At 55.5% G+C, this 15,723-nt stretch overlaps 1 protein-coding gene across 3 annotated transcripts in view; it reads left to right on the top strand.

Moving 5' to 3' along the window:
- Positions 1-15,723, top strand: part of RASGRF1 (Ras protein specific guanine nucleotide releasing factor 1) — a 105,782-nt gene that overhangs the window by 66,479 nt on the left and 23,580 nt on the right. For all 3 annotated transcript variants that reach the window (XM_082616825.1, XM_082616827.1, XM_082616826.1), the window contains exons 14-20: positions 2,692-2,940; positions 5,685-6,058; positions 8,502-8,627; positions 10,260-10,430; positions 10,999-11,105; positions 11,527-11,639; positions 13,933-13,993. In XM_082616825.1, coding sequence (XP_082472951.1) covers positions 2,692-2,940; positions 5,685-6,058; positions 8,502-8,627; positions 10,260-10,430; positions 10,999-11,105; positions 11,527-11,639; positions 13,933-13,993 — 1,201 coding nt within the window. The remainder of the gene's footprint in view (positions 1-2,691; positions 2,941-5,684; positions 6,059-8,501; positions 8,628-10,259; positions 10,431-10,998; positions 11,106-11,526; positions 11,640-13,932; positions 13,994-15,723) is intronic.

The raw sequence follows: 15,723 nt of genomic DNA, 5'->3' as shown, positions 1-15,723 counted from the left end.
GAGGGGTTCAATAATCACCACTGAGGATGTCAGGTCTAGGCTGGACGCTTCGGGATCCATGGTGTGTGAGGAGTTGCACTGTCCTTCTAGAAGGTGCAGTCCCATGGTGGGGACCTGGCTTGAGTTAAGGGAGTCCTTTCACCCAAGGGCCGAGGGCAGTTCTCCAGGGATGGTGCCACTGAGTCCTTCCCATCTGCAGGTACTTTCTCTTGTCCACTGTCTTTCAGTTTTGCTTCTCTGCAACTTTTCTTCTTCCTTTAGAGGTTTGTAGTCAACTGGCTGGATCCCTGTCTGTCTATTCCATGCCGATTACATTTTCTCTCCTCACTTGAACCTCTCCACCTTCTCTGCATTCTGGGAAAATTTCTCAAGTTCGCTTCTTGTGTCACTCATTTGATTTTCTGAGTCTCTCATCTGCTGTTACTTGCATTCATGTCCTCTGAACACTCTTGTCTTTCGTTTCCAAGAAATCTTTCCGATCTCAGATGATTTCTTCTTCCTGGTTGGTTCTTATGGTTCGGTCAATGCAATATATATTCTCCTGAATCTTGGTGAAAAATAAAACAGGTGTTTTCTAAAATGTCCTGTGTCTTGCAGCAAAGCTACCTTAGAAGGAATCATTCCTGTTTCTTCAGGATTGTCTCTTTTCAAACTGAAAGAAGAGAGACCTGTGGATGTTTAGACCCAGCTCAGGTCCTCAGCCCACTATGGTCTGGTTGACCACCAGACGCCTGTCCTCACATGTTGGCAGCCTGAGAAGAATGGGACTTGCTGCCACCAGATCCAATTTGGAAGATCCCAGAAAAGGACTTGGACTGCTCTGTCTTGGATTATACCCTCACCCTATGCAAAAATCACTTTGGCCAGGGATGAAGGACTTTGATAGATCTAATCCAGGATGACTGCTCAGCCCTGAGGGTTTCCCTTTTAGTCCAGCTGATGTAACGTAGGCTATGTTAATTGACCCTAATACTTTAAGAAGCAGCCGAGGTGAGGTCAAGGAGGAGATGACCTCCCCCTACAAAGACTGAGAAGGTTGAATAAGCTGCTAAGAATTCTGCCCCGCCTTGGCACAGGGGCCGGAGGTTTATAATGAATGACCGTCGCAGCTTCACCCTTTGTAGCTCTTCATAACTAAGGGAGGAGAGATGTCAGCAGATTGCTGGCAGCAGGAGCAGCTAGTAACAAAAATGTGTAGGACTTTTAGACTTAGAAAAAAAATTAGACCCTTGGGGATTGAATTAAGCTATTCGTCATATCTGCTGACACTTGCTCATGCAGTTTTTAATTTTGGATTGTGAGCTCAGTTTCAGTGGGGGGTTTATCTTTGAATGTCTTGTAGAGCCTGGTTGACAGATGCCCTTCCAGAAAGGTCTTGCATTTGTTTCCACCAGTTGCCCCAGGAGCATTACATCCTGTGACTACACTAATACTCTTTGGGCTTCTCAGACCACAAAGATAGTAGGTATTTGTCTTCCAAAACCACTGGAAGGGCAAATAATACATTCTCAAGGGAGCTTGATACGCTCCCCATGCTGCCCCCTCACAGCCCGGGCTAAAACAGAAAACTTGCAATCTTCCTTTCCTGGTGGGTAGATATTTCTAGGCCACCTTTCACTGAGTCTATAACCCTTCAAGGGTTCCAGCTTTACATGGGGGTCTCACTCCAACTCCCTCCACCCGCAGGCCCAAGCCTGGTCTACTTCTCTGTTGAAACCAAGGCACTTGGTTTCCAAGAGCAACAGATGCCCTAAAGGCAGCTAAAGCATCAACTCGTTTCCAAATTTCGCTTCATTTTTGGCCCCTGGAAATTTCCCGTATATTTTTTGCCCCTAGTTGTTTTTTTTTAATTGAGATATAATTCATATAACATAAAACTCACCATTTGAAAGTGTACAATTCAGTGGATTTTAGCATATTCACTGTGTTGTGCAACCATCACCACTGTCTAATTCCAGAATATTTCCATCACCCCAAAAAGAAACCACATGCATATTAGCAGTCACTTCCAATTCCCCCCTATTTCTACCCCCTGCCAACCACCACTCTACTTTCTGTGTCTGTAGATTTGGCTCTTGTGGATATTTCATATAAATGAAATCCTACAACGTGTGGACTTTTGTGACTAGGTTCTTTCACCTAGCATGTTTTCAGGAGTCATCCATGTTGTAGCATATATCAGTATTTCGTTCCTTTTTATGGCTGAATAGTATTCCATTGTATGGATAGATCACATTCTGTTTATCCTTTCATCAGTTCATAGATATTTGGGTTGTTTCCACTTTTGGGCAATTATGAATAACGCTGCTCTGAATATATGTGTCCATGCTTTTGTGTGAACAGATTTTCTTCATAACTTGTGTACGTGACAGCACATTATTTTTAAGTTTGTTATATTTCATCCAGCATTTCTAAGAGTTTTATAATGTCAGGCCTTCAGGTATTACTGCCAAAAAGAAGTTTCAGCGCATTTTTCCTCAATGTCAGTCTTCCAAAGCTTTCCTTGCTCAAGTCACAAGCCACCCTGTCCTTCATCAGTCCCTCCATCCTTGGCTGTTGGTGCGCTGGGGAGACAGTGATGGGTGTGCCATGGTCCAGCCCTCGGGGAGCTCGCAGCCCAGTCGGGGAGACAGCCACGGACTCAGACACCTTCAGACCCAAGTGCTTTCTCGGTCCCTCCTCCCTCCTCAGGTCCGATGCCTCCTTATATTGTGATGACGTGGACATTCGCTTCAGCAAAACCATGAACTCCTGCAAAGTGCTGCAGATCCGGTATGCCAGCGTGGAGCGGCTGTTGGAGAGGCTGACGGACCTGCGCTTCCTGAGCATCGACTTCCTCAACACCTTCCTGCACTCCTATCGCGTCTTCACCACCGCCGTCGTGGTCCTGGACAAGCTCATCACCATTTACAGGAAGCCCATCAGCGCCATCCCCGCCAGGTGGGCAGGCCTCCTCCTCCCGGGCCGACCCGCAGAGCTTCTGGGCCCAGGAGGGAGACTGAACTCGGCAGCGGGCTGGAACCTGAGCTGGGGGATGAGAGGCCCCCCCGCCCCAGGAACCAAGCCTGCCCTTTGCAAAGAGGTGGGGGAGGGCTGACCTGCCTGACACTCCTGCTCAGCCCCAGCTTTCTCCATCTCCCACCCCGGGCTTCTGGGGTGGGGTAGAGTTTGGGGGGGTTGCCTCCTCCATAGGACAGGGTTTCCCCACCTTCCCCATTTAAGAAAGGGAAAAAAAGAGGAGGGGCGGAGTCAAGGGAAGAAGGGAGGGAGAGAAAGAGACAGAGGGAGAATCTTATCCCCTCTCTGCTTTGACCACGTCCTGCTCTGAAGAAGAGAGAGAGAGTGTCCCTGTTTGCACACTTGGAGTGGTTTTCCACCTATGGAGGGCTGGCCACCTTAGCCTTGGCTTCAAGGCCATCTTTTCCATCTGCGTTGTCAGAGCTCAGCCCTCTGGGGGGCCAACTGGGACCAGAAAGGTCAAGAGGCTTGCCCCAGGGCTCCTGGAAGTCTGTGACAAAATGGGGACTTGAACCCAGGGCCCTGGTCTCGTTGAGCCCACGCGGCCACCCCTGTCTGAGTCTGGGTGACAGGCAGGGCGGAGGTGCCCCCCTTACATTCCTTTCCCACCCGTCCTCCTCACATCCCTGCTTTAACCAGCCTTCAGCTGCCCACCCCCAGCCCGGCCAAGCTTTGAGGGGCCTGGTGGGGTCACTGTGAACCCAGGGTCCCTGCCAGGTTAGAATTCTAAGGGCAGGCACATCCCACACGGCAGGGTCAGGCGCTAGACTGGCCGAGACCCGGGGCCAGCCCAAAGAGCCAGCCTCAGAACTTCAACAGTTACCAGTCCAACTGCTGGGGACCCAGCTTAGTGAACAAAGACCTTTACTCCCATCTCTCCAGATGATTACCCAGCCAAGGGTGGTTCCGACGAGGAACCAGGGGGGCAGGTCAAACCCAGCAAGACCCTACCCGCAGCCCAGTTTGAGATGGCTGAGGAAGGTAGCTATCAATCCTCACCCAGCAGAGGGGAAAGTGAGGCACAGAGGAATGAAGGACCTGCCTGAGGCTACCCAGCAGTAGGTCAAGTTCAGGGACCCTGATCAACCTCAGGGCTCCAGGAGGGGCCTGCCAGGAAAGGAGGAAGGCCCACTGGTGCTTTCCTTTTCTGCCGGAACCTCCGCCTTGGACACGCTGAGTCCTCCCCCCACCCCCCACCCCGGGTGAGAGTGGGGCTGGGGCCTCAGCTCTAGTGCTGCCTGGAGCAGAGGTCCTGAGCCACACCAACTCCCAGGCCGCCTGGGGGCCGGGCTGGTCCCAAATGGGAGCCCAGGATACAAGGTGGGGGCAGGGAGGCCTGCAGACTCTAACCATCCCCCCGCCCCGCCCCACGCCTCTGCTGCCAGCACAGGCCAGCTGCCCAGAGTACACCTGCGTCCCCTCCCCCAGCCCCTCCCTGTCCCCATCCCCCCCAGTGCTGCAGTTCACCTGCTAAACCTCAGCAGCCGGCTTCCCAGGGCTCTGAGAGAGCAGGAAAAACTGCCCCATCCAGGATGGAGTCACGCCTGAAAAGCAATCGAGGTCATTCCTGAGGGATCCAGCAGGTCACCCCCGCAGGCAGAGCCTGTAGTGGGAAGAGGCAGGTTCAGATCCCTGCCCTCAGCCCTACCGCCTTGACCAAATTCCTTCACCTCTCTGAGCCTGTTTCCTGTCTGTGGAATGGGAATACGAGCACCTTCCCCCAGGGGCAACCGTGAGGATTAAGAGATGAGGTCTGTCCCATGCTGAATAGCTGCTGTTTGTGTTATCACGTATGTATCACCTGTTCCCAACCTGGCCCTGAGCTATGGGCCCTGCCTGCAGATGGTAGGAGCATGGCCAGGGCTTCGGGGAGCCTCCTGCCCCCCAAGTTTACACCTGAGGCTGATCAAGCGCCCAGGTTGCGTGGAAAGGGCACTGGGTTTAGAGTCAGGAGGCATCAAATGAGTCATTTCCCATCTCTGAGTCTCAGCTTCATCCATAAACTCTCTGGAACTGGGTGAGGAGGACATCAGAGGTGTTGGCGACACCGAGCCCGTGCAGGGGCCAGAGAGAGGTTTCTCAGAAGCCTGCAGGTCAGGAAGACCCACAGCATCACGGGTCAGCTGCTGTCACCACAGGGATACAAAGATGGAGCATCGGGCTTCCCTGGTGGCGCAGTGGTTGAGAGTCCGCCTGCCGATGCAGTGGACATGGGTTCGTGACCCGGTCTGGGAATATCCCACATGCCGCGGAGCAGCTGGGCCCGTGAGCCATGGCCGCTGGCCCTGCACGTCCGGAGCCTGTGCTCCGCAATGGGAGAGGCCACAGCAGTGAGAGGCCCGCGTACCGCAAAAAAAAAGAAAAAAAAACAGGGAGCATCAGGCAGACCTACCACGCCACCAAAGTCCCTGTCCCCCTCCCGGAACAGGACACTTGGGCCTATAGACACCTGGGCACAGACCATTTAACTACCCGGCCCCTTTGGCGTGGCCTTCTCTCAAACCTGCCCACTCAGAGGACCAGCCCGGCGGTCAGGGAGCATGAGGATGAGGGAGCCGTTGCTGCACCACTGAGCCTCCCAGGAGACGGGGGACCCCCAGGCCTGGGCCGGCAGCCAGGCCTACACTGACCATTTGTTTTCATCCCCTCCCCGGCCCTCCCCACAGGTCATTGGAGCTCTTGTTCGCCAGTGGCCAGAACAACAAGCTCCTGTACGGCGACCCCCCCAAGTCGCCACGCGCCACCCGCAAGTTCTCCTCACCCCCACCCCTGTCCATCACCAAGACGTCATCCCCGAGCCGCCGGCGGAAGCTCTCCCTAAACATCCCCATCATCACGGGCGGCAAGGCCCTGGACCTGGCCGCCCTCAGCTGCAACTCCAACGGCTACACCAGCATGTACTCGGCCATGTCGCCCTTCAGCAAGGCCACGCTGGACACCAGCAAGCTCTACGTGGCCAGCAGCTTCGCCAGCAAGATTCCAGATGAGGGCGATATGAACGCTGAGAAGCTCGAAGAATCCTCAGCTCCCAGCAAGCAGAGTGAGTGGATGCGAGGGCCAAGCTGCCTCCTTGCTCACGGGCCCAATGAGGCTGGCCCAGCCCCACCGGGAGGCTGGGGGGTCCTGGCCAGATGGTGGTGGCAGTGCAGAGACTGGGCGGGGGACAGGCAGGCAGAGATGCCCAGGAAGTGGGATGAGTGTCCCTCCCGCTGCCCTGATGACAGCTTCCTCTTGCATCCTTGTATCTGTCCATCTCTGCAGTGGACATGTCCTGGGCCAGGCCCCAGTCAGGGCCTAGGAGAGAAGAGGGCATCAGATGGGGCTCCTGCAGCCCAGGATTCACAGTGTGGCTGAGGAGCGGGACCAGACATGGAAACATGGGTGCCTGATGCATGTGATGTTAGAGGGATGCTCGAGGGACCCCAAGCATGGAGTGGGGATGCCGTCGGGAGAGTCTGAGATGGCTTCCTGGAGGACCTATTAGATCTAGATTTGTCACCAGGAGGAAGGGAGAACATTCTAGACAAAGGGAATGGAGTGGGCAAGACTGAGAAGCAAGGAAAAGCATTGTGTGTTTAGGCAACACCGTGAAACCCAGCACACCTGGAACACTGGGTTTGGGGCAGTGGCCGGAGGTGATGCCGGGCAGGCTGGGCCCTCCCTGCTCTCAGAAGCCCGACCATTCTAGAATGGCATTTGCTGGGAGGATTGTCTGGCTGTGTCTTAGGTTGGGTCAGCCCACATCCTGGGTGACACCAGCCTTGTCTTGGTTAGCACACATGTGCATACATACCTACACACGTGCGTGTACACACACGAACACACAACCCTGGGCTGGATGGAAGCCCCAGCCTTTGAGGAGGAGGCCTTTGAAAAAAATTTTAAGATGGTTGGAAGTTCTGTCCTCTGAGTTGAGAAGAGGGAAGTCAGCAGGGCCACCAGCAGAGGGCAAAGCCGGGGAGGGGTAAAGCCCCCAGGAGCTTCTGGTACCAAGTGACATTTACTGTGGCGCATACAGTAAATAGAGGACATGCGCAGCCAAAAGTCAGTAACAAATGTAACAGCCGACCAGAGAGCCCCAGATGCCGTCCCGCAGGAGCGAAGGATGGAATCCCTGGCAGGGCAACGTCAAGGGGCACAGAACTCCATCTGCCACAACCTGCAGTGGGTCCAGGCCTGGCGCGGGATAAAATGTGATGCGAGACAGTCCTGAGAAGTCATCATACACCGGGCTTCGTTTTTTTTTTTTTTTTTAATTAAAAAAAAAATTATTTTATTTATTTATTTATTTTTTGGCTGCGTTGGGTCTTTGTTGCTGCGCTTGGGCTTTCTCCAGTTGCGGCGAGCTGGGGCTACTCTTCGTTGCAGTGCATGGGCTTCTCATTGTCATGGCATCTCTTGTTGCGGAGCACAGGCTCTAGGCGTGCGGGCTTCAGTAGTTGTGGCTCGCAAGCTCTAGGGCGCAGGCTCAGTAGTTGTGGCACACGGGCTCGGTAGTTGTGGCTCGCGGGCTCTAAGGCACAGGCTCAGTAGTTGTGGCTCGCGGGGTCTAGAGCGCAGGTTCAGTAGTTGTGGTACACAGGCTTAGTTGCTCCGTGGCATGTAGGATCTTCCTGGACTGGGGATCAAACCCATGTCTCTTGCATTGGCAGGTGGATTTTTAACCACTGTGCCACCAGGGAAGCCCCTCATACTGGGCTTCTTGACCAGTGATCCAGGCGACCCTGAACCTGTCTAGCTGTGCACCAGAGTTTGTGTGTGTGTGTGTGTGTGTGTTTGTGCATGCACACATATGGACATTCTTTTCTAAAGAGAAGACCTATAGCTTTCTTTGGCTTCTCACAAAGGTCAGGTGTAACTCTACTTACTTTCTAGTTGGGGAAACTGAGGACCAGAGAGGTGAAGAGTTTTTGACCAAGATCTCACCATGCCAGAGCTGGACTTTTGATATAATTCATCCACTTTCCCCGAAGTGTGTAAACCATGAGTCTCCCAAGATTTAGGGGGACTGCCCAAACCAGGACACTTTTGATAGTGACCGGGTGCATGGGACAAGAGGTATAAAGCAGGATTTTATATCCTAGACGGTCACCCTAACTAAGATGCTTCACACACACACCAAAAAAGTGGGGAGTGGGGTAGTACCTTGCTACTCAAAGTATGGTCCGTGGACCAGCCTCGTGGGCATCACCTCTCTTGGGCCCCACCCCAGACCTCTGAACCAGAATCTGTAGTCTAACAAGATCCCCAGGTGTGACCATTAAGGTTTGAGGAGCCCTGGCAGAGCAAAAGCCACCTTGGAGATTGACAGGCCCATCAGTGAGTAAAAGGTCTGATGGGGCCCCGTGGCAAATGAAGCTGTTAAACTGTCCTCAACAGGTATATCCCAAACCTACTCCGTTTGCTTCATTAAATTCTAGACCCACATTTAAAAGTCACTGATGATTTGAGAAACATCAAATTGTTTCCTTCTTTTCTCCCAGGCTCAGAAGTCTCCATGAGGGAAGAGTCAGATAACGATCAAAACCAGAGTGACGAAGGTGACACTGAGACATCACCAACCAAATCGCCAACAACACCAAAATCGGTCAAAAGCAAAAATTCCTCAGGTACAATCCACCAACCCGAAACCACAGGTCAATTCCAGAGGACATGTGCCATCCAGGCGGGGAGAAGGTGGCGGGTCAGGCTGAGGAAAAGCCAGTGGGGGTCACACCTTCTGGTTTATGAGTGACTCCTAAGTGCAGGAACTCAGCTGCACTTCACAACCCCGGGGGCTGCAACACCGGCTGGAAAATCCTGCTCTTCAACTCAGCAGAATCACTCCCCTGACCTCAGACAAGACTACCTAACCCACCCAACGCAGATGGGCAGGAAGGCCCAGCATTTGGCTTCATTCATGGAAAGATCCAGGTTCAGAAGGTGTTTCCTGAGCTGCTGCTACATGTCAGGCTCTGGGCCAGGCTCTTTAATAATATCCGACACCTTGCAGCAGGGCCAGGGCATTCCTGTTTTTTCATCTAAGGGAAAAGTCTCCGAGAGGTTGTGGTGATGCCCACCCAAGTCTCAGACTCATGACCCTGGAGGGTTCTCGGGGAGCCACTGGGTCTCTGGTTCCCATAGAGCACTTCCCCACATACAGGGGTACCCAAAGGTGAGGCATAAGCTTATGGAAGCCCCTGGTCCCACATACAAGGTGCAGCCTGAACCCCGAACTCCCCAACTCCCCAGGCCCTCTGAGGAGACCCAGTAAGTCACAGGGTCACCCACCTGCAGAGAAACTGCCCAGACACACTGCAGGCCTACCACAGCCTCTCAGGTACACGGAAGCAGATCTCACAGACAGCCAAATTCCAGAAATCAGCTTTGAGTTTTAAAGTCAGTCATTTGCGCCTCACTGCATAAGTGCTGTTACTTTCTCCTAAGGATGGATTGCTCTCCAGAGATTTACAAGCTGAAGCTTAAGGTTTCTGGAGTGAGATTCTGCTACGATTACTGCTAAAAAAAATAATGATTATTATTAATTGCATTGATATTCCATGGCATATATATTGGGTCGGCCAAAAAATTCATTTGGGTTATTCCATAAGATACAGCTTTTCACACAATCCTAGATACTTTCATCTGTGTTAACTCCTTTCATCTTTACATCCACCTTTTGAAGCAGGTGTTCATATCCCTATTATCCAGGGAATTATTTTGACTCAGAGAGGTTAGGTAATTTACCCAAGGCCACACAGCTGGTACAGGGTGGTGAGGACTCGGAGTGCAGTGCTCTTTCCACCCCACCGTGCCAGGGAGACCGTCAGTATGAGTTATCCATGTCAGACACTGGACAGGTTATGTGTTCATTCCAAATAGACTGAAAGGGAAAGAAAACTCATGATGCTGTCCTCAAGCAGGACTGTGCCCAGCTGTGCCTAAGAGGTAAAGGGTTTGGAGCTTCAGCCCTCTGGAAGGGGCGAAGGGTTGGTGGGAGCTTCTCATCTCAGCAGGAGAAGCAGAGGGGGGCAGGGGCTTTCCCTACTCTGAGGCAGCCCTAGGGTGACATGACATGGCATGAGCGTGTCCCTTCCCTGGAACCCCAGCAGGGGAACAGACCCCGCAGGCCACTGCCTGACAAGCCGTGGGTGCAGTGAGCACAGCCAGCCCGTCCTGGGCCCCTTCTAGCCTCAGGACCCCTGGTTTCCTGAGCCGAGGGCTGGACCAGGAAGAACTGACAAGCGGTTCCGTCTCCACAGAGTTCCCACTCTTCTCTTATAATAATGGAGTTGTCATGACCTCCTGTCGCGAGCTGGACAGTAACCGCAGCGCCCTGTCAGCAGCCTCCGCCTTTGCCATAGCAACTGCAGGCGCCAACGAGGGCACCCCAAACAAGGAGAAGTACCGGAGGATGTCCTTGGCTAGCGCAGGTACGGGGGATCGCTCACGGCTGGTGATGACAGCCGTGGCCCCAGGGGCTTGTCCCCCTTCGAATGTGGAGCGCCTGCTGCCCCAGGGCTTGTTGTGCGCCGAGCCTCCTGCCTGGAGGCGGCTTCCTCCCCACCCACCCTCTCTGCTACTCCAAACCTCTGCTCGGAGTCAAGCCCACTGCCCACGGGCAGCTCGGCCATCCCCACCACCTCCCACTGCTACGACATTGGTCCTGCAGAGAAGGGGTCCCGGAGGGCTCTGATCCAGTGTGGCCCTGTCTGGAGAGGCGGCCAGACGCCTCCAGCAGCCCCTGAAAGGTGCCGAGGTCCGGGAGAGAGGCGGGTGTGTATGGGCTGTGTCCACAGAGAAGTCGTGACATCCAGTCTCGCTGGTCAGAACCTGGGATGGTTGTCACATATTTTCTCATCCCCTGCCCATAGCCCACCCGCCAGCAGCCAGGCGGGGCAGCCCGCCTTCCCCGGATCTGGGGCCTGAGTCTGGACTAGAGGCCAGTGCTGTTTCTTATCCTCGCGTCCCCACTCTTGTCTCTGCCACGTGTGCTGCCAGGCTTTCCCCCCGACCAGAGGAACGGAGACAAGGAGTTTGTGATCCGCAGAGCGGCCACCAATCGTGTCCTGAATGTGCTCCGCCACTGGGTCTCCAAGCACTCTCAGGTGGGTGGGACTAACCCCGGGACGGGCTGCTGGGAACCCGAGGCCACTGACCCCAGGAGCCAGCCACCCTGATATTCTCGGGAGGGCCTGCACAGATCCCCTACAAGGGGACCTAGGACATTCCAGGGGACAAGGGGCCTCTGCTCTCCACCTCTGTCTACAGCAGGGATACCTCCCAGAGCCTGGCCCAGGGGTGTAGCGGTCAAGATCAAGGGATGGTCCTTGATTTTGCCCAGTGCCTTCTACTTCTGGGTCTGGAGGCTCCACTGACGCCCGGCCAGGCAGCTAGGGAAGAGGGGAATGAGGCGGGCAGCCTGCCGTGGGCAGGAGTCTAACCCTCAGCCTCCTCCTCTGGCCGGGCCGGGACCACCCCAGGGCAGCTGGAACAGTAGCCACAGCCACCCTCCCTTCTTCCCCACAGGACTTTGAGACCAACGACGAGCTCAAATGCAAGGTGATCAGCTTCCTGGAGGAGGTCATGCACGACCCAGAGCTCCTGACCCAGGAGCGGAAGGCTGCTGCCAACATCATCAGGTAAGGGCTGAGGTCGGCGTGCTGGGATGGGGCCCTGCCCTCGGCCTCCGGACGGCTGGCCAGAGGCAGGGAGGCGAGGAGGGACAGTCCCAGGCCGAAGGACTGCCTCAGGCAGGTGTGCTGGGAGGATCTCGGGGCAGCCAGGCTCTGGAGTGGGCTATCCATGTGTTGTTCTCCCCTCTGCCTGCCCCCGTCAGGCCTTGAGCCCCTTGAGGCAAGAAGGGTGTCTGCTTCTCCATCCACACCCACTGCGAACACCTATCTAGCCCATGCCGTCCTGCGTGGTAGCCACTAGCGACATATAGGTGTGAAATCTCAATTAATTAAAATTAAATAAAATTTAACATTCAGTTCTGGGACTTTCTGGAGGTCCAGTGGTTAGGACTCCGAGCTTTCACTGCAGGGGGCTTGGGTTCCATCCCTGGTCGGGGAAGATCCCACATGCTACCCAGACAAAAAAAAAAGAATATCATTAAAAAAACTTAATTAATAAAATTCAGCTCCTTGGTCACACGAGCCACAGGTGGCTGGTGCCTCCATACTGGGCAGCATAAAGAACATTCCCATCGTTGAGGAGGGTTCTGTTGAACAGCACTGGCAAGCCCCTGTTTCTAGGTGCTCAGGGAATGTCTGTTGAATTGAGTTATATTGTCCCCAAACCTGTCCTTTTTCCTCCTGCCCCAGACTGCCTCTCCTGACGGAGGTCAGAAGTCAGGTGGCCCCACGTCCAAGCCCTGCTGGCTCAGACAGTGACTCGCTGTGTGACCTTGGGCAAGCCCCTTCTCTGAACCTCGTTTTTCTCCTCTGTAAAATGGGCGAACAACACCCACTTCCAGGGCTGTGGTGAGGCTGTGGTGAGATCATGCTGATGCCTCTGCAGGTCTTTCAGGGGTGTCGGGCGCAGGCCCCAGTCCACCCACCGCTCCCATCCTGCTGACTCAGGCTGCCCTCCGGACCTGCCCAGGTGCACGGGCTCGGGGTCAGGCCTCACCTCCTCACCTCTTGCCTGGCTCTGGCTGCCCCTCTCTGTCCTGCGGTCATGGGCTCTGACCCAGACTTGCAGCCACTTTCCTGCCGACAACCCAGTCTGCAGTCTTCCTCCAGCCAGACCATCCACTTTGCTTTCCCAAGGCCTGTGCTAGGGGCCCCATCGTTCCTGCAGACTCAGCGTCCTAGAATCTCTTCCACACCTCCCTGCCTTCAGTACCTGCCCCCTAGACACACATGCACACACACATGCACACGTATGCATACGCACACACACACATGCACACGTACACACGCACATGCGCAGAGTCAGCCACCAGCTCCCCCAGGCTCCTCTTCCTGGTCCCCGGGAGGCTTGCAGGGCTGTGCCAGGACCTTGAGCCTATCGGCCAAAGTCACCCTCGGTCAGGGAGCTTGTTGGGTTGCTGCCGGGGTGCAGGGGAATGAGCCGGCTGTGCTGTTGGGCAGCCCTGGTGTGGACGGTGGACCCACCAAGCCCCAGCTCTGGGTCTGCAGGTGAGAATCCTCTGAGCCACTGCTTCCTCGGAGGGAGAGCACCAGTGACTCAACCAGGCCCCGCAGCCTCCTGAGTGTCCCCCCAGCCCGAGCTTGGCTCTCAGGCCCATCCCTGGGATTCACGATCGCTGTCGGAACGAGGGTGCAGCACTTTGGCCTGACTCCGAGGGTCCACCCTCATTCCCCACCACTGCTTGGGACCCACTCGACTGTACTCAGCTGCCCATCAACGGTGTCCTACCTCCCCACACTGCTGCCTCCCACCATCCTCCGTCTCTCCTGTTTGGACGGCTTCCCAGCCTCTCCTGGCCTCTCTGATCCTCCAGTCCTGAAGCTCCTTCCCCTCCTTCCCCACATCATCCCACAGGCACGCAGGAGCACGGACCACGTGCCCAGCCCTGTGCCGGGTACCAGAGCTACAGGGACATCACTCTGCTCTCAGGGGCTCCCGGCGGGTCTAGCAGGGTGGGACAGGCACATACACAGCCGTTCCAACATGAGGAGCCTTAGGCTGAGACCACAGGAAGCCCGGGGGCTGAGGGAGCCCTAGGTGGGGACCTTGCCCAGCCAGGAGGGTCAGGGAGCTGAATCCTGAAGACAGCCCATCAAGAAGTCAGTGACAAGAAAGGGGAAAGGGGGCTCCTGGTGCACGAAATGGCAGAGCACAGACAGAGAGATGGGGGGGCACCGAGACCGTGGGGCCTTGCATGCTGGGGCAGGGGGTGGGGTGCTGCCCCAAAGGCAGGGGGTACTGAGCGCATGGGGCTCATTGTGCTTTCTCGTCCCATAGGACTCTGACCCAGGACGACCCAGGGGACAGCCAGATCACGCTGGAGGAGCTCACACAGATGGTGAGCCAGGCCTGCCCTCTTGCTCGCTGGCCAAGTCTGTCCTTCCCTGGCCTCCTGGCTCCCAGGATCCCCACCCAATGACCCCTTGATGGAGCTCAGTCACCACCTGTATTGGTTTCCTAGAGCTGCCCTAACAAAATACCCCAGACTGGTGACTTAAAATAACAGAATTTTATTCTCTCATAGTTCTGGAGGCCAGAAGTCTGAAATTAAGGTGTCGCTGGGGCCATGCTCCATCCAAAGGTTCTAGGGGAGGATCCTTCTGGGCCTCTTCTGGTGTCTGGTAGCCCTGGGCGTTGCTTGGCTTGTGGCAGTGAATCTCCCATCTCTGTCTCCATCATCACATGGCCATCTTCTCCCTGGGTGTCCCTGCGTCCTCTTCCCTCTGTGTATGTCTGTCCCTGTGTCCAAACTTCCCCGTCTTATAAAGACACCAGTCATACTGGATTAGGCCCACTCTTAGTGACCTCATCTTACCTGAGCACATCTATAAAGACCTTATTTCCAAATAAGGTCAGTCACAGGTACCAGGGTTTAGGACTTCAGCTTATCTCTTTTTGGATGGTGTGGAATTCAACCCATAACACCACCACCTCCATTTTCTTCATCCTCTGTCTCCCATCCCTCCCCTGACCCCTCAACTGTCTCTGGTCACATTGTCCCTGGAAGGAGGAGGGTAAAAAGTCAGGCCTTCAGCGGATGAGCTGCCCCTATGCGCTGGAGCTGTGCTAGAGTCTTAAAGACGCTTATCAATAGTGCTGCAAGTTTATATCATTATCCCCACCTTCCAGAGGAGGCAGCTGAGGCAGGGGTAGGGGGAGCGACCCAGCCAGGTTATGCTAAGTGGCGGAGCTGGTGTTCGCACTCATAACTCATTGCACACGCCACACTGCCTCACCTGGAGGGGACAGGATGCAGTTGGCCACCTGCCTAGAAATGAGGGGACCCCAGGCAGAGCTCACGGTAGCGTTCCATGCGGTGGAAGGGGACGATGGTCTGTGTGCTTCCAGGGCCTGGCTGGGCCCACTTTTATTTCCAGGTTGATGACGTGCCACCATGAGCCACCCCAGAGCCCCAGGCCCCTGCCATCCACCACTGCAGCCAAGGAAGCTCAAGGCCAACTCTGACCTCCCCGGAGGCGGAGACCGTGCGGGCCCCTCGGCCCCTGCTGGCTCGCTTCTCAAACTGGCCGAGTGACGTCCATTCTGTCCCAAGTAGCCAGTGTGAGGACTTAGGCCTCTGGGTTCTGAGCCCGCTGCTCCCCTCTTGTCCCCTCTCCTGACTCCTGGAGCTGGTTCTCCCTGCTCGGGGGATGGGTGAGGCCATCTATGGAACACTGGCACCCTGCCTGCACCTGGCCCCCTAGAGCAGCACTGCAGGCAGGGGCTGGCACCCCAGGAAGCCACATGTGCCCCCCCGCAGGGAAGCTCAGGGGAGCAGCTACACTCTGCTCTTGTTTCCCAGTAGGGGCCCGACTGGAATGTTTACCCCTCAAGAGCCTGAGGGCCTCTTGTTCCTTCATGAAGAGCTGAGGCTCTTCCAGAACAAAGCACTGCCCGCCGAACTGCCCCCAGCCCTGACCTGGTTCCCAGAGGCCAGAGGGCCTGCAAGGGGCACGTCCAGTGTGGAGGAGGCCCCACGGCCTCACCAGAGGGCAGAAGGGCTTCCTGCTGTGACGGCTTTCCAAGCCTCTGCTGCCAGGCTCAGCCCTCACCGGGCCACGCCAGGAG

This window comes from Mesoplodon mirus, assembly GCF_964341445.2.
Source record: "Mesoplodon mirus genome assembly, chromosome: 4".
Lineage (NCBI taxonomy): Eukaryota > Metazoa > Chordata > Mammalia > Artiodactyla > Ziphiidae > Mesoplodon > Mesoplodon mirus.
This window is presented reverse-complemented; position numbering and strand designations above follow the sequence as displayed.